Source organism: Apis florea, unplaced genomic scaffold (assembly GCF_048593485.1).
Source record: "Apis florea isolate Af1SG1 unplaced genomic scaffold, ASM4859348v1 contig_3367_pilon, whole genome shotgun sequence".
In the NCBI taxonomy this organism is placed as follows: Eukaryota; Metazoa; Arthropoda; class Insecta; order Hymenoptera; family Apidae; genus Apis; species Apis florea.
Window position 1 is genome coordinate 542,625 of NW_028256746.1, and position 19,997 is coordinate 562,621.

Genomic DNA, 19,997 nt, shown 5'->3' on the forward strand with positions numbered 1-19,997 from the left:
CTCTCTCTCTCTCTCTCTCTCCCTCCCTTCCTCGCTCTCCAAAGACCCTCTCGAAATGGTTGCGCGTACGAGAGTATTCGTCTTGGAACCGCGAACTCGTGATTTAAACCTTTCGAGGATGTCGAGGAGGAGGACGATGATACGACGCGTATAGCTCTCGCTTCACCGGATGTCACCGGCCTGTCATTGCCACGAAACGATTTCACCTCGCTCCTCGTGTCGCCGGGAATATTGCCACGAAGGAAGACTGGTTTCCCTAACTTCCCCTAAGTTTGTTTCCGCGTCGAGTTCCGGCGAAACTCTGACGACGTCTAAGAAACGACAGCGACGATTATTATCGAGAACAAACAATTCCCGACTCGAGTTGAAATATTAAACTCGTTTCTTGAAACTCGTTTCTTCGTACGTGACCCGATCCAAATCCATTAATAAAGGTTCGACTGTTGAGCGAAGCGTGTATTTTTAATCGTTTCGATTATGTACACGCGATGAATCGAATGGAAGATGAACGATTAGCGACAATAAGAGGAAAGGAAAGTGGATGCGTAGAAGCGTAAAGTTGGTAGAAATTCACGAGTGATCGCAAACTCGGCGAAGGGCCGAAACCGGCGGCATAGCGGAATTACTCGACGGCTGCCTCCCACGGGGCCGAACTTGTCCGCGACAATTTCAAACTTATTTTAACATTCATATAAGCCCTACCCCCACGTCCAACGCACCGTCGCCTAAGCACGTCCCTTTCTCCACGTGTAACCCGACCCGCGTAACTTGCTTTTCCTATACGGAAAGGGCGTATAAGCATAAGGGAAACGCGGGATTTACATAAGATTATGCGTTAACCTTCTCCACTATCTCATAGAAAAGGGAGCAACGAAACGGCACTCGAGGGTACGCGCTGTACTTTGCCCGATAATTAGAATCGGTCGAGATTGGGCGCGATTTTCACGGACGTAGCTTTATAGTAGAGATCATGTAAGTGGATTAATTAACGCGAGATTCTAATTCGTGTTTAACAGCGAGGCTTTTAATCGTTCTTTCAACGTTCTTTAATTCAGTTCAAATTTTTTGAACGATGAATATGCCAAATTCGAGGATTAATACATTCGAGGATTTTCTTTCAAAATGAATTGGGTGTATCGTATACAGGTAGTTGTATATTCTAATGAACTGGAAAGGATTTATTATTACGCGCCCTATTTCTCGTCCCGTTGTTAAATCTCTTCACCACTCCCCGTAATGCTTTTCGTATTCATAGTCTGAGCGAAAATTGCTTCTAGAGCACAATAAAGGTTATACGGGCCATAAAATAAGTTCAGCCTACCTTGCCGATGTTTATTTAAACGGAGGAGAAGGGCTTTGAATTTTCCTCCCTACCTCTATCCCTTCACCTCCTCGCCGTTATCCCATCCCATTCTTTCGCTTTTCTCCGATTTTCGCTTCGCTTAGCACAGCTTCGAACCACGGCACGAACTTATCGATCGAGCGCGTGTAACTCGGGAAAATAGTTTGCGCCAATCGCATCGAGGACTCTTCTTGTAATTCCGGCCCATCCTGCCCTCTATGGTGAACGCTCGGAAATCGAGATTCAAATTTACGAACACACCCGATATATCACCCGCTATCGAACACAACAGCAATACCATTCTCTTCTCTATTTTTACATTTAAACGAAACAGGCGAATATCGCGAATTGATAAAATGGAGAAAATTATTGGTTAAATAAAGATCCGACTCGATAAATTTTAATAAAGAATAAAACGTTCGTTTTATTTTTTATCACATACCTTTTTATATATTATGTTACGACGAGTACGATTCTTGTCAGTGTTGCAAAATGAATCTTTCGTATTTGGAAGATTTATTTTATCGTCTAGTTTTCACACGTCACAAATTGTTAATAGAAAATGTAGACAACAAAGGCATAAGTGCGATAGAAGTCCAATACCCGTTGCTGTTGTGAGTAATTTATACGCGTTATACATGTTATATCCTATTTGATAAATTATTATTATTATTATTATTATTATTATTATTATTATTATTATCATCATTATTATATCAAATACTCGTACGTATAATTAAGATGGAACGGGCGGATATTTAATTTCGCAATTAATTTTGCAGAGCGCGAGCTAGATAAAAATAATCTTTTTCTAAAAAATAAACGATTTCGTCTATTTCTTTTTTTTTTTTTTTTTTTTTGAAATGTTATTCTCGTCGTAGATTTTGTGCGGCTGCGGTTATCTAGATGGTACTGAAATTTCGGAAGCCATGTCGGCAATGATACATATCTGCCTGAAAGATATGAAGCCACATTTTTACGCGCCAGACGTAAACATATGTGAAACTGTCGATCATTTTACGAAAAAACCGGATCCAGATAGTCCAACCAGAAACGCTCTAGTCGAAGCTGCCAGAATCGCTAGATCGAATATAAAACCGTTATGCCAATGCCAAGCCTGTAAACACGAGGCACTCGTTATCCCCGGAGGATTTGGTGCTGCAAAGACATTGTTAGTATTCGTTGTGTGTCATCGGTTTGAAAATCGAGAATAATTATAAGAATTTCGACGAATATTCCATATTAAATTCGATCGAACGAATGCAAAAAAGCTAGCTCTTGTTCGTTCGTTCAGTTTGTAAAACCAATCCCCGTCGACGTATCGCGTTCTCTCGTTTTTATTTGTCGTATTTCTCAAAAAGGAGCAATTTCGCAGAGAAAGGTGCAGATTGCACTATACATCCCGATTTAGAACAAATTATCGAAGATTTTCACTGCGAGGGCAAACCAATCGCATCGATCTGCATTTCTAGCGTCCTTGTAGCGAGAGTACTCAAGGGTGTTAAAATTACACTTGGAAAAGAATGTGAGTCGACAACAAAGAAATATCTTTTATCCTAAATTCGATCGAAGAACGCGTGCAACAAAAATTAATGTTACAAATTTGAGTTTATATTTTTTTGACCATGTATATCGTTCGCGTAATAATTACGATTTCAAATTTTTCAAATTCGTATTTAGCACCAGCGGAAGAGTGGCCGTTTGCCGATGCTATTAAAAAGGCTAAAGCGATGGGAGCCAAGGTCGAGCAGAAAAGCGTAAAGGGAATGACAAAATGTAAAAAATACAACGTTTTTAGTACACCGGCTTGGATGTATAAACCTGCGACGTATGCAGAAATTTATACTGGAATCGGAAAACTAATCGGCACGATGAAGAAACATATGAATTAGTAATATCATAATTTTCTTCCCGTGTTTATTTTCGCGTTTATTTCTTTAAAACGCTAAAATCCTATATAAGATATATCTATAGGATATGTTTATAATGAATTATAAATATTTCGATTAATGTTAAACTTTATTTTATAGCTCTTTTTTAAATGTATTGTTCGCGTGTAAATATTTATTAACTAAAGAAAAAAAAAAAAAGAAAAAAAATAGTGATGTCGCGTGTATCTATTATGTATTCGAAATATGTTTTTTTAACCATTTTTACGATAAATAAATTTTATTACGATTGTAAATGGTAAAGTTTACTTACCTTGAGAGAGAGAGAGAGAAAGAGAGAGAGAGAGAAAATTTTTTTTTTTTCGTATTAAATCGCAGGAAATGATCATAACAGGTTTTCACATTCGCATGAATTATGAAAAATATACTTTATTTCGATATATACTTTATCACGTGTCCCTTGCAGTGTACAGTCTACATATACGATACGAGAGACACAGTGATCGAGTGATCATTTAATTATCATACCTATACTACTTATTGTACTTAAAATAATCAACAACAAAATCTTTATATAACAACACGTCGAAATCTACAGCGAAAGATTCACTTGTGGACTTTTCGTCTTTGTATTGAGTATTTCTAGAGTATATGCGATGGTGGGATGGTGAATCTTTTTATGCTTTTTATATGCCACGATTCGAATCATCGAGAAAACTTTCGAAACGAACGACGAATCGTCGTAATCGACGATTTGGAAACGCAATAACTCGACTCGAACTTGAGAAGAGAGATATCAAAAGGATCGTGATGTGAAAAGAAAAATCGTTTACGTGTATATAAATCTGAACAACAAAAATTCGATTCACTTTTGTGGGGAAATATTGGTTTAATTTAATTATGACAAGAAGATGGACAAAATTCTACGCCAAGCCGATAATAATAATAATAATAATAATAATAATAATAATAATAATAATAATAATAATAAAAATAATAATAATAATAATAAAAATAATAATAATAATAAAAATAATAATAATAATAATAAAAATAATAATAATAATAATAATTAGTAGATGAACAGTCTTTGTGAATTTAATAAATGCAGCGAGACAGTCTGCAACCGTAGAAAAGAAAAAAAAAACAAATACGAGGATATATACTTATCTATACGATAAATCTTAGTGTAGTTTACAACTACAATCTCATACATATAGTTAAACGCAAGAAATACACGGTCCGAACGAACGATTAATACACACGCATGTTCATCGAATGAAGACGCAAATGTTAGTCCGGTTCCGCTTTAGCTAAAACACTAAAGAAAACGCGAGGCAGAGCAGTAGAAATTTATTTACAAAAGGCCGTGACAAACGCAAATGTTTCTCCTTCCGTTTTCCGTCTAATGCGAATTTTCCCTCTTTTTAAAACACTCGTGTACAAATACACGCGCGTGTCAAGCGCGTGCGCGCAGCCTGTGAACGGAGATTAACGGTGTGTTGAACGTTACGCGCGTACACGGACTCAGGTTTACTCGAGCATAACGAAGGTGCACGCGCAAAATCCATTCGATCGATTTAAAACGTGTCCGTGAATCGGCCATGAACGAGTTTGACACGATCTTCTCTCGTTCGATCGATGAATGATTAACTCCGACTATTTCCATGCAAAAAAAAAAAATTAATCGATCCACGATAGAAACGCGATTTTAGATACTGCGATTTAATATCCTTCGACACGAGTATCGGATTAATTAGAGTCGGACGCGATATCATCATTTTCCGATAGTCCAATTCGGATATCTCGTTCGATCGAATTAGAGTAGTTGGAGCACTCTTCGATTCGAAATTTTTGAAAGTAATTTCAGTCAAGTGTGCGACTGTCCACGGTTCCATTATTTCACCAGTTCGATTTCGATGGCAACCTATATTTTGACGCTTTTAAGTTTTTCTTTCGGAAAGGTCTGAAACGTGGAATTACGAAAGCGAAACACGATGGATACACACAGTTTATCCTTCGTAGCGAACGATTTAAATAATTGGAGAAATATAATACTCGGTTTACACGCAATCCGTACAATTGCCACGAAAATTGGAAAGTACGTCGAGGCGCGGTTACGTTAATTCCAATAATTCAAAAGTACGAAACGGAACAACGCATCGATATAAAATTTCTAATTATACGAACGTTCTTCTCGTTAAATACAAAAAATCCAGCCTCGAGACGCATCGAATTATTGAAAATTAGCGAAAGAAAGAAAGAAAGAAAGAAAGAAAGAAAGAAAAAGAAAAAATTCACGCGAGTGTCCCCCTTTGATCGATCCTTTTCCTCGAATTCTCCGCGCAAAATCCTCCCTCTACGTAAAATAGGATGCAAATGACGTTATGTTTTTCACGTATATCTTCGATTCTAATCTCGTGATTCCACCTTTTTTTTTTGATGGGGAAGGGGAGGAGGTGGAAGATTTCTTAATTCGCGTCCGCACTACCTTATACAATTTCAATTGGGAAACGTTCAACTGAGCGCCAACAAAGGCTCGACGGTGATGCGGGATCTCCTCGCCTTGTCCTCCTCGTATTGCTTCATTTTCATCAACTTCCTCTTCCCCTTGCTCTGTTTCTTCCTCGGCAATTCCTGCTCGGTGCCGGCCGCCACCTCGGAGCTCGTTTGCCCCTCCTCCTCCAGCATCCTCAGGGTTTCGATGATATTTCTCGGCTCCGTGACACGCGCCCCCCCGCCGGTCGCGTTTTTATTCGCGTAAACCACGGACAAGTGGGAGAAACTGGACTTGGGGGGAGCGGTGATGTCGGCGAAATCTCGGAAATTGGCGAAGAAATCACCACCGCGGATCGGTTGCGGTTTAGGATTCCTGAAATAATTCGCTCGGCCACGGTTCCCCGCGTGATAGTAAGGATTGTACAGCGTGTCGTCCACCGAATACTCGTCGTTCTCCTTCTCGTCGGGGTAATAAGTGCCGCCCCGGATCACGCCGAAGTTGCCCGATCCCAGAAGCGGGTGGTGAACTTCTTTGCCGATCCCGGTCCCCTGCGACGTTTGATAACCGCGATCGCGTTGCAAGTATCCCAGGAATCTGTTCCTGTACCTTTGCTGCTCGGCGAACGAACTCCTGTGATTGGCGAACAAGTCGGCGAACGAGGGGAAGAAGTTCTGACTCTCCGTTTCTAAGCTTTTGTCTTCCGAATCGGGTGCCGCGCCCTCGGTTCGATCCGTCTCCTTCGTATTTTCCGCTTCCTGATCCTTCCATTTGGACGCCTCGCTTTTTCCCTCCTTTTCGACGACTTGGCCGCCGCCACTTCCCTCGCGAGGGATCGTCGGACGACGGCCGGTTGTTGCATTCGCGTAACTCTCGCTCTCTCGCCGCGTCCCCTCCTCCTTATCGATCCGATCGGCCTCGCCGCTCTCCGCTTCCATGTACATGTCCGAATCGTCACCGTCGTCCTCGTACTCCTCGCCTACTTCCGAGGCGGACGCCACGGAATCCTAAAACACAGAGGAGGGAGGAGACATTTTTCAAAGTTATATTAACATTTATTAGAATGTAATGTATTTAATAATATTATAAATATTTCGTAAAATACATATATCTTTATGTCAAATGTGTCGTTAAAACGTACCTACTTAAATAAAAACTCGTTTTCTAATGATGCCTATGAATTGATTAAATTTATTGCGCACTTGGGTGAAAGGATAATGTCAATAAAAGTATATATATTTATTAAACAAAGGATTAAGCACTTGGCCAACGACTCGCTCCTTTTTAATAAAATGTCTTTTACTTGGGAAAGAATATTAACTTTGAATAAATTATCGTTACCGTCCGATAAATATTGTATATAACTCAATTCAAGAATCGAATCAGGAATCTGTGAAAAATCGTATAAAATCGCATTAAAACTTGTACGATTATAAATGAATATCTATCATCGTTACAAACTCTGATAAATCCCGTCTTTATCCCGTTATTATCGATCGTAGTTATTACAAATTTAAAATCGATCAATGTCGCACAACGAAAGTGCAAGTGGAAGAGATTCGTAAAGTGTTCGTAAATTTATCAGAAAAATTTCAAACTCTCTCTCTCTCTCTCTCTCGAGTTTTTTTCTCAAACGGATTAGCCCCAAGCAACGTTTCGAAGATAACACGACTCCGGATGAAAGATAGGCGAGGATGACGCGTGTTCCTTTCGCGGAGCTCATTGACCGATCGCATAAAAGGCGAGGATCTATCCTCCAGCAGGACAACCCCACCGTGTCCTCGCCTTGACATTTAACGCATCTTCGTGGTGGCGACGACCGGCTGCAAAACTGGTATCGTGGATATGACGTGGATTACGAGCTGCGCCTATATCTGTTCGCCGTTCAATATTACGCGTGGTGTACGACGTGTATACTGTTATCTGCACGTGCGAGCAATGCTCACGCGTCGATGCTAATACGGACGCGACTCGAGTCGTATTGAAATCGGTTGCAACACGCAGCCGACACGCCTAGCATTGTTACCGATATGTCAGGTCAAACTTGCCCGCCGTTATAACTGTATCTGCCTGCTTCGTATTCCTCGAATTTTTCCCCTCTAACATCATTCCTAACCGCCGTGTTTTCCCCTCCGATTCGTATCTACATCTCCATCTTCGAATTATTTACCGAGAGTTCAAGATACGCGTTTCACGATTGTATGGTAAATTCGACGCGTTGTGTGCATACGTCGAGATGGTGGCCAATTTAAACGGTAATAGGCGTTTTCCATGCGTCTTAGGTGAATTAAAATTTCTTCTTTTCCACGTGCATCGTAGTCCACGATGTCGCGATGTTCGATCGAACACGCGAAATAGTTCCAAATATATATATATATATAATGATAACTTTATATATCCGAATGTAAAGTATTAGGTAAACGATCGATCGTTGTGTAAAGATACGGGTACAAGTAAATTTATATTTTCATGCTGGAACGACAAATATTTTCTCACGTATGTACGACGTGTGCGTGTACGAGGCTGTGTTACGCGCGAGAACATAAATAAAGTTGGTTACAAAATTTCAGATGGTTTACGGATGTGGCAAAGTTATAAATCAACGAGGCGCGAAAGATTTTCCGGCAAACTGACATCGGGTTAACGTATGCGCCTTTTTCACGACTGACCTATAAACGAGTATTGCGTCACGAATCGTAGACGACCGAATACCTTTTGCCCTCGTAAATGAAAGTGATAGATGAGCCCCGTTGTGTCGCGTAAGAAGAGGTGATCACGATTCTGCGCCAACAGATCTGACCGTGATTACAATCGCAAAGAAGAGAACGTCCCGGTAAATTATTCCCCTGTAATTCCTTTGTCGTTTTAATTAACGCGATAGTATTTTTATTTTTTTCGCTTGCTAATGAAGCGAGTTTTGCATACCGTAGAAATTTGTTACGAGCACAAGGACGAACGATGTTTCTTACTAAAAACTACGATCGATTTATAATGATATAAAATGCGACAAAGAAAAAAATCTTTATTATTCATATCACAACGGAACATTACACTCAATTCGTAGAAAATTGCAAAGTTTGAGTTTTCGTGTAGAAAAAAAAAAAAAAAAATTTATCATCAAAAACTATTCTAAAGAAAAAGCGATACACCGTTCGAGTCACTTTTTGCTTTAATTCTCGAGCGGACGTCAATCAAAGTATCTGCTATGCTCAACATAATACGAAGAGATTATGAATGGACTCGGTGACTTATATCTTTTCCTAGAAAATGCCTGCTTCCAGGAATCGCGTCTGCCACTCGTCTGAAACTTGGGATAGGTCGGTGAAACGAGTGCGAGCGAGAGATCCGAGTAAGCGACAAGAATAAGGATAGTAAACGAGCGAAGAAAAATAATATCCTTTCCATCGCACGACGATATCTCGGGGACCGGAAGTGGTATCGAGATAATTCGAAAAGCGTTTTAAAGGGCAAGATTGTTGCAACCATTGAAAATTTTTTAATTTTCAGTTTTGATAAAGCGATAATTGCTAAATATTTAGAAATATTTTAATCGATTTTTAATAATTTGATAATAGTATTAAATTATGCGAATAATGCCAAATTTTCTGTCGCTTACAATAATATATAAAAAGTATACTCGTGAAAAATTTGTATTTGCATAAATTTTGTGACGTTTTAGAAACCGCGTATCTTTAAAAAATGTAATTAATAATACGTTTTTATTAGATCCTTTTTTAAAAAGATTCACGACGAAATTTTGCGATATCGTTTTTTATTTGTGATTAAACTTACTGATAGAGAAAAGGGAATGAAATAACGGAGAAGTGAAAGGGTCGTTCGGTTGAAAAAGATGAAAATCGTGACAGATCTGCCGAGTATTCCGAGCAACGATCCGAGGACACAAGAAGATGGATCGTTGGATCGACTGACCGCAAAAGAAAGAAAAGGAAGTGTTATTAACACGCGATTACGGAACGCGAATTAATCTTGCGGCTCGTTCGGTAATGGCAACACAACGCACCCATGATTATTATATTAAGTCAATATTTATATGCGTGTACGTATATATATATATATACACGTGAGCGGAATCCAATTAGATGCAACGTCCTATCATCCCTCTCCTCCCGGTATAAATTATATGTGTATTAAGGGCAATCAGTCTGCCAAGTGTGCACAGGCTATAGGATAGATGATCCGCCGTGCCAACAGATATAATCGTGCGAGCTTTATTACAGGTGTACGGGCGCGAAAGTATCGCAGAAATGGAGCGGCGGTGATACGTTTCGACGACTTCGATCGTGGGATCTACCACCACGTTTTCGTCCCATTCCGAAACAAAATGATCGGCACGTTGCAATAATGATTGATCGAGATCTTTTCGTTTCTAGAAATCTGACTGACGTTTCGCCTTATTTCTTACATTCATACGCACAACACCACGCGATTCATTAAAATTCCATCCTCTGCTTTTTGGTCCGAGCCAGGTGAAGGTATGTTTCTTTTTTCCTTTTTTCTTTCTTTTCTCGCAAATTTTCTTTCCTCGATTCGAAAATTCGAGGAGAGGGGGTAAAACTGTTTCGATCGAATATTTTTCTGAAAGTATTAACCATGTTCTAGAGAAATCATTATGCAATTTAGATAACGACCCGTGTCACTACTACTCCATCATTTTTTGCAACAGCATTTAAATCATCTTTTGAAATAAAATTTACATGTCGTTTGAATATTTTTTTTTTTTTCTTTTTAAATATTTATCAAACTCGTTGCGTCCATGATGCTCGGTTGATTTCGCAACGGTAACGAGTCTAAAGTCTTTCGCTCGATATTTCGACCATCATTTTAAAATATTTCACCCGGCATCGTCGTTTTTCCTCTGAAACATGCATCAACGTGTGTCAAGTTTTTAAAGTTTCAGCATCGATTTTAACTTTTACTTTACTTTGTTTGACAGGAAAGCGTTGCGAGACGATAATCTAAACGCAGATTTTGCCACGCAGTTACATAAAGAGCTAATGAGCGCGTTTTTAATCGATGTCATTATCTTCTTTCGTAACGAGAGTTAGTTTAAATACGTACGTGAAAGAAGAAGGTGTGTGGTGGATGTCTTCTCGCTTGATTCATTCGCGATTGATCTACATACTTCTTGTATCGCTAATTTGAATTGAAAAATACATCTCGCGTAATACGGCAATCTCATAAATCTCTTGGTATTTCTTCTATCGCGCAATATCGATAATGAAATTTTTTTAACGTAACAGCGGAATGCGTTTGACACGCATTATCTTCCTAACAAATCGCGTTAACTCTCTTCGAACGGGAGTAATTCCAAATGTAAATGAAAAAAGAAGAAAATAACTGTCTTTCTTCCTCCATTCGATATTATTCGATTTATTTATAAAATTCTTTCAACGATGGATACACAAGTGGCGTATAATATTGTAAAGTATAATGAAATGTGAGTTATTTTACGATATTTTCTAAAATTGACCCACGATAAATAATCATCGAGCATCGCGTTTCCTGATATAAATCAAGTCGCCAACTTTCTCCTCCTCCTTGTATTAAAAAGCTAGAATTATATTAAACTGTTGTCCATACGTGTGTTTTCCGTCCAAGATTTTCTTACCTCGTGTACAACAGCGTCCGTAAGAACTGGCGCTCCATCTGAAATAAACAACAGACAATTCTTGTGAAATAAAATAATTTTATACATAGATACGGTTCGCTTCGAAAGCTTACAATTATTAATACAATTTTTAACACGATTCATTGCGGTTGACATTTTCGAACGCCATATAAAAGATTCTATCGAGTATTGTTAAAGTTAAAATAAATATCGATCCACTTATTACGCGTTAAAATACGCGGAAAGGAACGATCGTTTTATCACGGGCAAATCTGTTGATTAATTCGCTAATAAACTTGATCACAAAATTACTCATCTAATAAGGGTTAAATTGAATACCGGAATACAGTCGTTGATAAATGATCGTCCTCTCGGTGTTCGAGCCGTAGCGAGGCGCTCCTTGAAATTTTCAATCGACCAGCAACGAAGCTGCCTCGGAATGATAAATGCGACCACTCTTGACGATCTACATAAAGACGATTATTATCGATACGTTTACGATGCATTTTATATGGAATTTCAACGGTTAAAATGACGACCGTGACAACGATTCTTTCACACCGTGTTCAAAACGTTTCAATCTCCTACGATTATAATAATCCTACGCGCCAAGTATAACAAATGCACGAAATTTATATCGAGATATAAATTGGCCGTAGAATTCGCGCGATATCTTCTATCCACGTCGCTCGATCTCTCTAAAATTTATTCTGTTCCTCCCGTCACAAATAAAAGGATTAATCAACGCAAACTATTCGAGCAGGACAGTTTTTTCTTTCATCGTTGGCAGGAGAGAAAGTCAATTACTGGGATGACAAGCCGCAAACGTTTAGCGATGACGTAGTACGTCTCCAGAGATCCTCGCCGGTACGTGTTCAAAGTTAAAACAGCTCGAACAGTTGCTCCCTTGGCTCCACCTGTCAACCGTAGTTCGAAAGACAAGACGCTTGGATCACCTCGCGCGCATTTCCTACTCACCGTTCCTTTAAATTTTCGTTTCGCCAATGCGACCAATTTCACGACCACGTAAAAAACTCGGGACAAACTTTTTTCCCATCGTATCGATCCATTCTAAATCGTTTCGAAAATAGTATTTGAAATGATGATAAAGAAAAAAAAATATCGCAAATTTCATTCCATTTTATAGAATTTTATTGCGCGTGCTGATTTTTCGAAAATGTGTTAATTTTTAAACAATCAAATCGTGAAGTTATCGTCGCGTGATCGTTGGAAACAAATATCATTGGAAATATCGTTGGGAAAAATGTTATTTATCAAACAAACTTGTTAAATCTAGGAGACTATTGGCAGTATTTCACCACACCGATTACGGCCACCGCAACCGTAATGCGGCACCGGCCGGTAATTTGTTGAACCGATTCTCTGAAATTCACGCAATTTATTGAGATGCGAACGAAAGATGTATACGTGTTCTCCGGGTTTAGAAAGGATTTATCAATTTTGCCCGCATAGTTGTACTCGTTGGAAAATTTTCGAAGACGAAAGATATTTTTCAATCAAGTCTATTGTCCTACTGCACCGATAACATTTCCTTGTTTACTTTCCCGTATTCTTACAACAGCATTGCCGTGAACTTTAAACATTTGATTCAGCGATACGTGGAATAAAATTGCAGCATTTCATCATTAGTGAATACTATACAATTTTATGGCTCATTAAATTATTTATTTCTTCGAGAATTATTATCGTATAATTAGATATGAATTGTTTACAGAAAACTTATATTTTTTTTAAAATATGTTCATGCGAAATAGAATATGCCGTAACTCATTTATATTTGAAAATTGAAAAAAATATAAAGATTAATCATAATAAAAAAAGGACGCTATATAATATACGTATTGAATAACAAGTAGTAGTGGTATAATAAAATTTTTACAACTTCATAATTTAAATTCGTGAATCATCAAGATATTCGAATAACCGCTTACGCGTATAAACGTGAAAAATGCATCGTAAAAACTATCGAAGGTGTGAGTTTAGCATTTGCAGAACTCGATGTAAATATTATGATAGTTTAATATTAATTTGTAAACTTCAAGGATAGTACTTTTCTATCGAAGTACGCGCAGACGCACGCATACAATACACGCGCGCGCGCAAAAAGAAAAAGGGCGGGGGGAAAAAAAATACCAGGAAATATCGTCTACCGTCAACGATAATTATTAAAGATAATTTACGACAAAGACGGTAAAGAAGGTTTTAAAATTAAATTATAATTATTCGCTTCTTCGTTATTTTAGAAAAATAATAAACAGAATGGAATAATGCACCTGTGGAACCTATAAACGTGAAAATAAAAATAAAAAAAAAAAAACCACGCTTAAAAACGGGATGTCACTCGCGGTATATACACGCTGTGTGATGCGTATTCCATATTGATCTCATCGTTGTGTACTCTATGTTACACGATGATGACATAGAGATACCGATCTTTTAAATGCATCGATGTATATACACCTCCACTTTCTAAAGAAACGATGCCAGCAACATCTTCGACCGAGGGAACAATCGGTAAGAAGATGTCGAAATATACGTAATCCTCGCACTGTGTACTCAGGTAATAATATATATATATATTATATGCTTGACGCGACACCGTTGCTTTAATACACATACGCCACTTTCAACGGGCGACAGTGGCGATTATCAAGCATTAATCTGTCACGACCTCGTTTTTCAACGTTCGTATATATACTTTCTGAGATCAACAATAACGAGGATGATCCCGAAGGGAACATGCGCGTTCGCGTTGCACTTTCGACACACTATTTCACGCCATTGTTATACGTAATAACGTGAAGACGTGATCTTTTATTATTCTCTCCATTTATCGCGCTGAAAAAGAAGGAAAAAATAAAAAAAAAAAAAAAGAACGTGCGATCATCGCGCGATAGAAGAAAAATTGTAAAAATCGCTTTAAATTATTTAAAACGTGTCTTCGTAGAAAATGCATCGAAACGAGCGTAGAGATATCGGATATCTCTTTGACCAAGCGTGGATAGTACAAATATAGCATACGAATCGATTTGATGGACGAGCGATCAATGTCGTCGACGGAGAAAAATTCCACGCTTGTTTCTGTGTCCCATCGAAGAGACAGCATACCGTTTTCCGTTTCTAGATAGAGCCGGTGCTTGCTTTGAAATTGTAATACGCACGCGAACGACATAATCAAATCGCAAATCAGACCGGGTTTTCTTATGACCGCGCGGCAGCACACCGACGAGGAAGTGATTGCCATCGTTCGAAATACGAACCTCTCTCGTTTCTTTTTCGCCCTGGGTTCCAACTTGAGAAAGGGGACTACTCAGGATATTACGTACCCACCACGAAACCGGAGGAAAATTTTTCCACTCCGACGATTGGGCGGCGCTTCCTACTTTCAGATCTTTTTCAAAAATCTGGTTAAAAGCCAACGGCCACTGCCTTCTATCAGTATTTACTGCCTATTTAACGACACGTTTCAGAGACCTTCTCTAAGTGATATCTCGACCATATTTTACAGTCTGGTGAACTCTAGCCGGCTCTTAACGATCGAAATCGTTTAAAATCGTTGAACGTGATATAATTAATATAATCTAATTGCATTAAGAGGAAATTGTTCGTAACTTCTCATATAATACAACTTCAACTTCTCGAACTCGTCGAGAATACGCGTTTTTCTCTCAAAAGCGATAAAAGCGAGATTCTAAGATCGTAAATTTTTCGAAAAACTCGTGAAACTTTGTGTCGAAGCCGATCGATAATCGATAGCCATAAGATAGCCATCTCTCGATTCCTGTTGCGTTAAATGGTAAAATCGGCTCGTCCATGGTCACATCAGCGGAGATTATCAAAAAAAAAGAAGATATCTACTCGATGTATATGCAAATATACGTCGAATAACTTTCTTCGATATATTTCATCGTTTTAGCTTACAAGAGTAAAATTAAAAATGGTTCTTCGACCATGATTTTTCGTTTACTTTGTCACAACACGAATCCTCGATATTTCTTGTCGAGTCATAGAATTATTGTTCGTAAATCAAACTTATCGCGCGATAATTACACGCATTCTAGCCGAAGAAATCCGATTTTGAAGATCACGATTTCACGTGGCTCGCGTTCAACGATTACGCACGGATTACGCGGACTATAAAGTTGTATCTCCATCCGTTGCATTGAACGGTGGCACGAGAAACGATAGAATAAACTACTTCCACGAAGGAATCGTATATAAAACGTATATATTGAAAACGTTCGCGGTCCCATCGATAATCGGTAATGAGACACAAGCAGGTTTATCGACACGATTTATCCCGAATCCGCGATTTCGTAATGTAATTTAGTTGTGAACGGTTTCGTCTCAAGTGGCGAATCCAAAACGTATTCCAGGAACTAACGCTGCCAGGCGCGAGACTACCTCGTTAATTCAAACTATCTTGATCGCGGAGCCTCGTGCTGCAATCGCCACCACCGTTCTCGGATAGACGTCACCGACATCGAGATGCGGGTAATTGAAAGTACACCGAGGATAGAATACGCGTACACAGCCGACGAGTAGTAAACCGTCCCGATAATTTGCATTTATTCACCGAATCGTGAGCCCGCGCTCGTAGAATCGTGGGCGCCGTGTCGAATTTAATTGAACGGGATTTCATTAATCTTCGCACGAGTAGCACAGGAATCTTGTCGCTCGTTTCTTTTCCTTCGTTTGTTGCTACGTCTGTCGACTATATCGAAACTAACTCGTTTGCATTTCTCGTGTTACGATTTTGCATTACGCGTGTTTCACGCGCGGTTCAATATCGTCGAAACAAGATAAAGATGATTTTCACACCAGATGAATAGATAGAGTAACGGCGAAGAAGAAGAAGAAGAAGAAGAAGAAGGAAGGCGATGCGCATCGCATTAACAAAGCATGCACGGTATCATGGGAATGAATTGGGAGGGAAGGAACGTGGGAGTTTACGGCCACACCTTGCTCGTCGAGGAATCGTATTGAAAAGGACGTCCCGCGAACAGCATGAAGGAGGAGAGAGGGGAGAAAGGAGAAAGAATCTCGAAAATATTTCTGTTCGAGAGTGAAAGCATCCGGGGCTCGACGCAGCATCTGTGGAACTACCTCCGGCCACGAGGTACTTCGCAACACGAGGTAGCCAGCCACCCAGCCAGGCCGCCGATCGTCTCCTCCTGGGGATCGTGACGACTTAAACTTTCGTTTAATTTATCATCGCATGTGCAGAGGGTCCAATCAACGGGGACTTTCTCTCCAAGGGAAAAATCCAACCGATCGCGTACTTTGCCTCTTTCACTCTCCTCCACTCTCTTTTCTCTCGTATCTTTCGTTCCTTTCATCCGGAAATACGCGCAACGTTTCTATAACGATCGATGCTCGCCCGATGGAGAAATCTAACGTTGCCTTCTCGACCGCGATATCTCGTCACGTAATATTCGCGAAGCCAAGGACGATTCGTTCCGAAACGCTTATTTCGATCCAATTCTACGAATCGTTTAACGAGTACAACGAACAACAATATTATTTCGCTACGGAAATCGTAATTGACTCGTTATTCACCGTAGCAAAGTTTAATAACGCCCCTCGACGAGCTTCGTTTCTCGTTGCCGAAACCAATTCACGATAAGATAGAGTTGATCCGTCACTTTCGATCTTTTAACTCCGATTCGATACTTCGATAAGTGCAGATCGAGCATATTTTATTTTGCAACGAAGTTGCGCGAATAATAATAAAGAGGTTCGCGATCGAAAATAAATGCATACGCGTTACAGTTTCTGATTACCCACCAACTTTCTCGGTGCATTCAAATTGAAATCTGATAAGTCGGGTAGATTGGATCGTTATTCGGCCCTCGTAACTCTTCAGCCACGAGGCCGAACAACAACATCGCCGTATTATCTAAGATCGGATGCACCGAAAGCTTCCGTATCCTTACATGGCGTGCACGTATCGCGATCGATACGTACGATAAGTAGGAAAAGATTTGCGAGGGATCGAAATCAAGATTCGATTTCGCGAATTAATTCTTATATTCTATATTATATATATATATAATTCTAATATTATATATATGTGTGTGTGTGTATAAATAAATCGAATTATTGCGAAAAATTACGAAATAAACTCGTCGCATAAGAAATTTTAAATTCCGAGTTTATAGCTATTATACGAAATTTTTCAATTAATGCTTCCGACGCTTGTAAATAACATTTTTTATATATTATATAGCAAAAAAACATACGAAAGCATGAAACCAATTTTATTTTCTACACTCGGAGTGTCGTTTCGAGTAGTTAAAAAAATATTTATGAAATATATATTTAATAAAGAGGATATTTTTTTCATATCGGATACGTTTCCCGTACCGTTTAATTACATTTTAATTACATACCTCTCTATCTTAGAATTCCTATTTTGAAGTAATTTTTACGCGTGTCGTGTTTTTTGCCTGTTTTTACCTACGCGACATAACAATAAATGACATTTCCATTTAATATCGTTATTTTTATAAACGGAAAATATTATTTCGATTATTGTATTTAGAAAAATCTCGTTTATTACGACTTCTAACTTTTATGTCGTACACGTTATTCACCGCCGCGTATTAATACATTTGAATATTAACGAAGTTGAAAAACACGTTTCCCATCACCCGAGAGCATGTCGATATTTAACATTTATATAAATGAGCGTTAATTAATTTAATAACGTAGAACGATAGGCAGAAATCAATTTCGAGATAAAAGTAACGCGAATTCGATTACAGATATGTCGTATTCCAGTTACTCTCTTTACACAGTTGAGGGAAATTTGCATTGACCTTGGCAATGCAACCGAGTTAATTCACAGTTTCGACATCGATTGCTCTTATTCGATACTACTTTCACCGTTCGAAATATAGATATATTCGCTTCGTTGTGCGCAATTTCTCGCTTATCTATTCGCAATAAATGAATATATTGCGAATAAATCATACGATGCAAAAATACACGCGATATATATATATATAGTTTAGAAGTTTTTACAAAGTTTCGTTAGCCAAAATATAGATGGAACGGAACAGGATTCGCGTTACTTAACACGAGTTGAATTTTGAAGATTAATTTATTAGTTTGTATCGAAATAAATCCAGTGAGGAAACATAAAGTTTTGCAAGGGAACTGTGAAATACAAGGATCTGACGACACTTTCTCTTTAATTAAAGAGCAAGTAACTCGTCACGCGAGCTATTAATTGCGGTTTAACTTTTTGCCGTTAATTTATCGGGGAACGTGGACATCAAATAACACCATTTTGTTGCAATCGTTATCGATTTTAATAACAATCTTTCTCAGCATTAAAACTCGACGTACGTTCATTATAGCTTTAATTAGATATTAGATAACTAGAGCAGAACTAAGTAGAGCAGCATATATATATATATATTTTATCGATCATTATGTAAGGAACGAAAGTATTCGATTCCCTTGAGCATTGCTCGAATTAAAAAAACAATTGAGAAAATTTCAGTCGAGGAAATCTGTAACTTAACTTGAAATACAGCATAAACGAAGGACCCAGTGTTGCGCGTCTTATTATTTACTCGTCGATTTATCGTAATTACTTCGTTTTCGCGATTTTTATAAATCAACCGAGATCGGTGGGAACGTCACATTGATCCAATTGAACGAAAACGGAGTTTCGTTCGTTGATCGTGGACGCGCGCGTTATTAGGTTGGCGTTAAATTTATTCTCGAAGGATGGATTTCAAAGGAGGCGGCGGCGATTTATTACCGAACGGGAGGATCGTACAAATACGATGCCGCAACTACACGTACGATCGGTATAATTTCCTCGGTAGAACAGTAGAATCTTACAAGAGTCACGATGTTCGTGTGACTTTCTCTCCTAGCCGTAAGGCGTCCAACTTCCTGGTAACGGACGACCGGAGTTATGACGGATAGATCGAGTACGATCGCGAAGATTCTCGATCTTCCAAACACTTTTTCAACGCCTCGAAATTTAGATTTGGAATCATTCTTATCGAATATACATCGAATCGTTAGAATCAGACTTATTACCACCATCGATCGGTTCTCGATCGTGCGTTGATCTCGATAAGCATTCGAGTCGGTATTCGTCGAGTGTTCGAAATGGCAAATTGCCCGCTCGTTCGATTCCTTTAACGGTCGTTGCCATTATTTCGAAAGCGAGAATATAATCCAAGTACACGCGGCCATATATACCATAAAAAAAGGGAGAAACGTTTTCATCGCGTTATCGCTATCGAGAGGATTTCTTCTTCGTCGTTTCTTGCTCGCATCCAGATATTTTCATATCGACGCGAAATAAGTTAGCTTATTTACGACTTGTCGACGCGCGTAATTCACCCGACTGATTTATAACGCGTGGCTACTATCCTGTCTTACAAGCCGGGGAACGAATAAAAGAAGTTACAATGTTGGCGAGACTTCTTTTCGTCGCACGCTCCGGGTGTCCAATCTTCGCTCAACCACCACCATTAATGCAACGCACGTGTTTAACGGTAGCGAAACGATTTAGTTATTTGTCATGCCTGCCGGCTTTATTGTAACAACCTGTGCCTGCCGCTCGATCGTACAACCTGACAACCGGGGCCC

General features: G+C 39.0%; 2 protein-coding genes across 4 annotated transcripts in view; one reads left to right on the forward strand and one right to left on the reverse strand.

The window, feature by feature from the left end:
• The first annotated feature begins 1,608 nt into the window (after positions 1-1,608).
• On the forward strand, positions 1,609-3,527 carry LOC147656999 (glutamine amidotransferase-like class 1 domain-containing protein 3, mitochondrial). Its single transcript, XM_086912091.1, has 4 exons — positions 1,609-1,956; positions 2,224-2,513; positions 2,704-2,867; positions 3,023-3,527. The coding sequence occupies exons 1-4, from the start codon at positions 1,798-1,800 to the stop codon at positions 3,232-3,234; spliced, it is 825 nt and encodes a 274-aa protein (XP_086768217.1). The 5' UTR covers positions 1,609-1,797; the 3' UTR covers positions 3,235-3,527.
• A 113-nt stretch (positions 3,528-3,640) lies between these two features.
• The window catches only part of LOC147657000 (uncharacterized), a 47,341-nt gene continuing 30,984 nt past the window's right edge, over positions 3,641-19,997 (reverse strand). For 2 of the 3 annotated variants that reach the window (XM_086911769.1, XM_086911770.1), the window contains exons 2-3: positions 11,358-11,395; positions 3,641-6,735 (exon numbers count right to left, since the gene is read on the reverse strand). In XM_086911769.1, the coding sequence (XP_086767895.1) occupies positions 5,749-6,735; positions 11,358-11,395 (1,025 nt within the window). In that variant the 3' untranslated portion in view covers positions 3,641-5,748. Of the gene's footprint in view, positions 6,736-11,357; positions 11,396-11,696; positions 11,805-19,997 lie in introns of those variants that run through there. The other variant, XM_086911771.1, reaches the window with a different exon arrangement.

Bases quoted from the DNA above. Each gene is read 5' to 3' on its own strand.
- LOC147656999 (XM_086912091.1), top strand. From the start codon at position 1,798: ATGTTACGACGAGTACGATTCTTGTCAGTGTTGCAAAATGAATCTTTC. The intron at 1,957-2,223 runs GTGAGTAATTTA...TTCTCGTCGTAG, and splicing joins GTCCAATACCCGTTGCTGTT to ATTTTGTGCGGCTGCGGTTA. The intron at 2,514-2,703 runs GTTAGTATTCGT...TTTCTCAAAAAG, and splicing joins TTTGGTGCTGCAAAGACATT to GAGCAATTTCGCAGAGAAAG.